We start from the raw sequence: 2,500 nt of genomic DNA on the forward strand, positions 1-2,500 counted from the left end.
AGGAGGAGCAGAAGAAGACGTTGGAGGAGGAGATGTCTTCTGATGAGGATGAGGGAAGGAAGGATGACCCTACTGCTGTTATAAGAGATATTTGTGCCAAATGGAAAAAACTCCAGAACTTAATGGAACTGTATTACTAGATTAAGCCGGAACCAGAGTCTTTTCCAGCCGAAGAGATTTGCAAGAGTGACAACGCCCACAGCCGAATTACACGATGTTTCTATGGAAGCAGAATCTCCTTTTAAGCAATAAACTTCCTTCCTCCCTCCCCTTCTTTCTGACAACCACGTTCATTATGAAATCTACAAATCATAAGAAAGGTAAAAATATCTATACATTGAAAATAATTTTATTTTTTCTTTTGTGTTACAATTGGTATAGATAAAAAAGTATGTGGTTTGGTTTTCTACAAAATCTTTGAAAGGATATTTCCCATTGGAATTTATGCAGGTTTTTTTTTTTTAAAGATTTCATTAACTCTTACCTCAGCCTAAGGTAGCCTTTGATGCTTTAATGTTTTGATGTGTTACAATAAGACAAAATAAAAAAAAATTTTGATGTGTTTTTTTTATTTTTTTTCACGCGATCTTTGATACAATATTTATCATTGGAATTTCTGCATTTTTTTTCCAAAGACCCCGTTTTAACTCTTACATTAGCCATAGCTAGCCTTTGATGCATTGAGTTTTTTTAATGTCTTACAATTGGTGAGAATAAAAAAGGTTTTTGATGCGTTTTTGTGGTTCACGCGATATTCAAGAAAATATCTTTTATTAGAATAACACAAACGAGCTATTTCTACAGTTTCTTTTTTATTTCATACAAAAAAATCTGAATAAAGGAGATTAGGGTACGAGTTGCTGGATATACGAAAATACATTCCCTAGACTAGCCTACTCCATTAATAGAGTATTTATGAAAAATTCTGTGTACTTCATATATTACCTGCTCTCTTAATGCATAGTTTATGGTATAAAATAAAGGAAAATTGCTTAAAAAAGTTCGTTTTGGAGTCTTGGAACGGATTAAGATTATTTGCAATAATTTTATTTTGAAAAAAAAATTTCAGAATTCGGATAAATCCCTATTTTGAACATCCTTCTGGAGCGGATTCTGGCTGAAAACCAAAGCTGGACTGTGTATATATATATATATATATATATATATATATATATATATATATATATATATATATATATATATATATATATATATATATATATATATATATATATATATATATATATATATATATATATATATATATATATATGGTTACATGAAAATTCCACCCACGAAATTATCCCCGAGAGAGTTTCACCAAAATAAAATTCCACCTAAAGAAGATTCGACCCTGAGAAAATTTCGCCCAAAAACAGTAAGAGAAAAATATCAGGCATCAAAGTTTTTAGCAAGGGGTTTTAATTCTGTCATTGATATAAAAATTATAAACATTTGCTTCCAAAAAAAATATATTCAAGAAATTGGATATCCAATAAAAATAATTAGGATTATTAGAAATAAGAGAAAAATTAAATTTAATGAAGGTTATATGCAACACCTGTTAGAAACTTCAAAATATCATTGACATCGAAACATTCGACAAGTTGTCTAAGTCTGGCATTAATACTTATATATTTATTTCTTTGATATTTGTGATTCCCTCGAGTAATGTGAATAATTTTTGTTTGAGTCAGGCTTTCTTCCGTTTGCAATGCGGCACAAAGTCTCCAGAGATTTGGGTATATGCTTGCTAACAACGATTGTAGAGAACTGTGGAAATCTTGAGCTCCATTATTGGACCGTGGTATATTTTGCAAGATCTGTTCATGTACATTCCAGACACCTGTTGAGAAAAGGGGCTCTCCTTTGTGGCTGGTCCCTCTGCCTCGGTACATGCCAATATAGGTGCTTTCAAAGAAATCAATAAACTCATCTGGTATATCATTATCGTGCGAAAGCAATTCAAATGCAGCGATAACTTCGGATGGTGGAAGAAATGCCAGAGCATTAAAGCATTTAATTTTAAGAGCAAACTGTGGGTCAGTATTGTACTGAGTTTTTCTGCCAATCTCACATATCTTTCGCCAGCAAGATTGGTCAAAGTGAAACAAACAGCCACGTATAGAAGTGCTAGGAAACACTGTTAAAAGAGCATTATGGATTCCTTTTTCAAAGTCCACTAAGCAATTCGAAGGACAAATATTTGGACGCAACTGAAGAGGACCTTCAAAAAATAAGTTGTAAGTTTCTTCTCTTTTATTCGGCCTTAGAGAAAAGACTCGGGGGAGAAAGGTATTTCGAACAATGCTATGCACTGTGACGAGTTGAGGCCAAAGCTGTGGCGATGATTTAAATGTCCCGTCACATGACCGACTTGTATTTTCTACTAATTCATTTAGACCCAATTCTGTTGCAAAAATAAGAATTCGTTCAGGATCATCTGCTCCACTGTCATAAGCCAAAAACGGTGAACCATTTGCAAGGCACCTGAAGTGAG

At 33.0% G+C, this 2,500-nt stretch overlaps 1 protein-coding gene across 1 annotated transcript in view; it reads left to right on the plus strand.

Moving 5' to 3' along the window:
- Positions 1 to 140, plus strand: part of LOC137648156 (tigger transposable element-derived protein 1-like) — a 998-nt gene extending 858 nt beyond the window's left edge. Inside the window, exon 2 of the mRNA XM_068381085.1 lies at positions 1 to 140. This exon is cut by the window's left edge and continues 189 nt beyond it. Coding sequence (XP_068237186.1) covers positions 1 to 140 — 140 coding nt within the window.
- The last annotated feature ends 2,360 nt before the right edge of the window (positions 141 to 2,500 follow it).

Source organism: Palaemon carinicauda, chromosome 10, assembly GCF_036898095.1.
Source record: "Palaemon carinicauda isolate YSFRI2023 chromosome 10, ASM3689809v2, whole genome shotgun sequence".
In the NCBI taxonomy this organism is placed as follows: domain Eukaryota; kingdom Metazoa; phylum Arthropoda; class Malacostraca; order Decapoda; family Palaemonidae; genus Palaemon; species Palaemon carinicauda.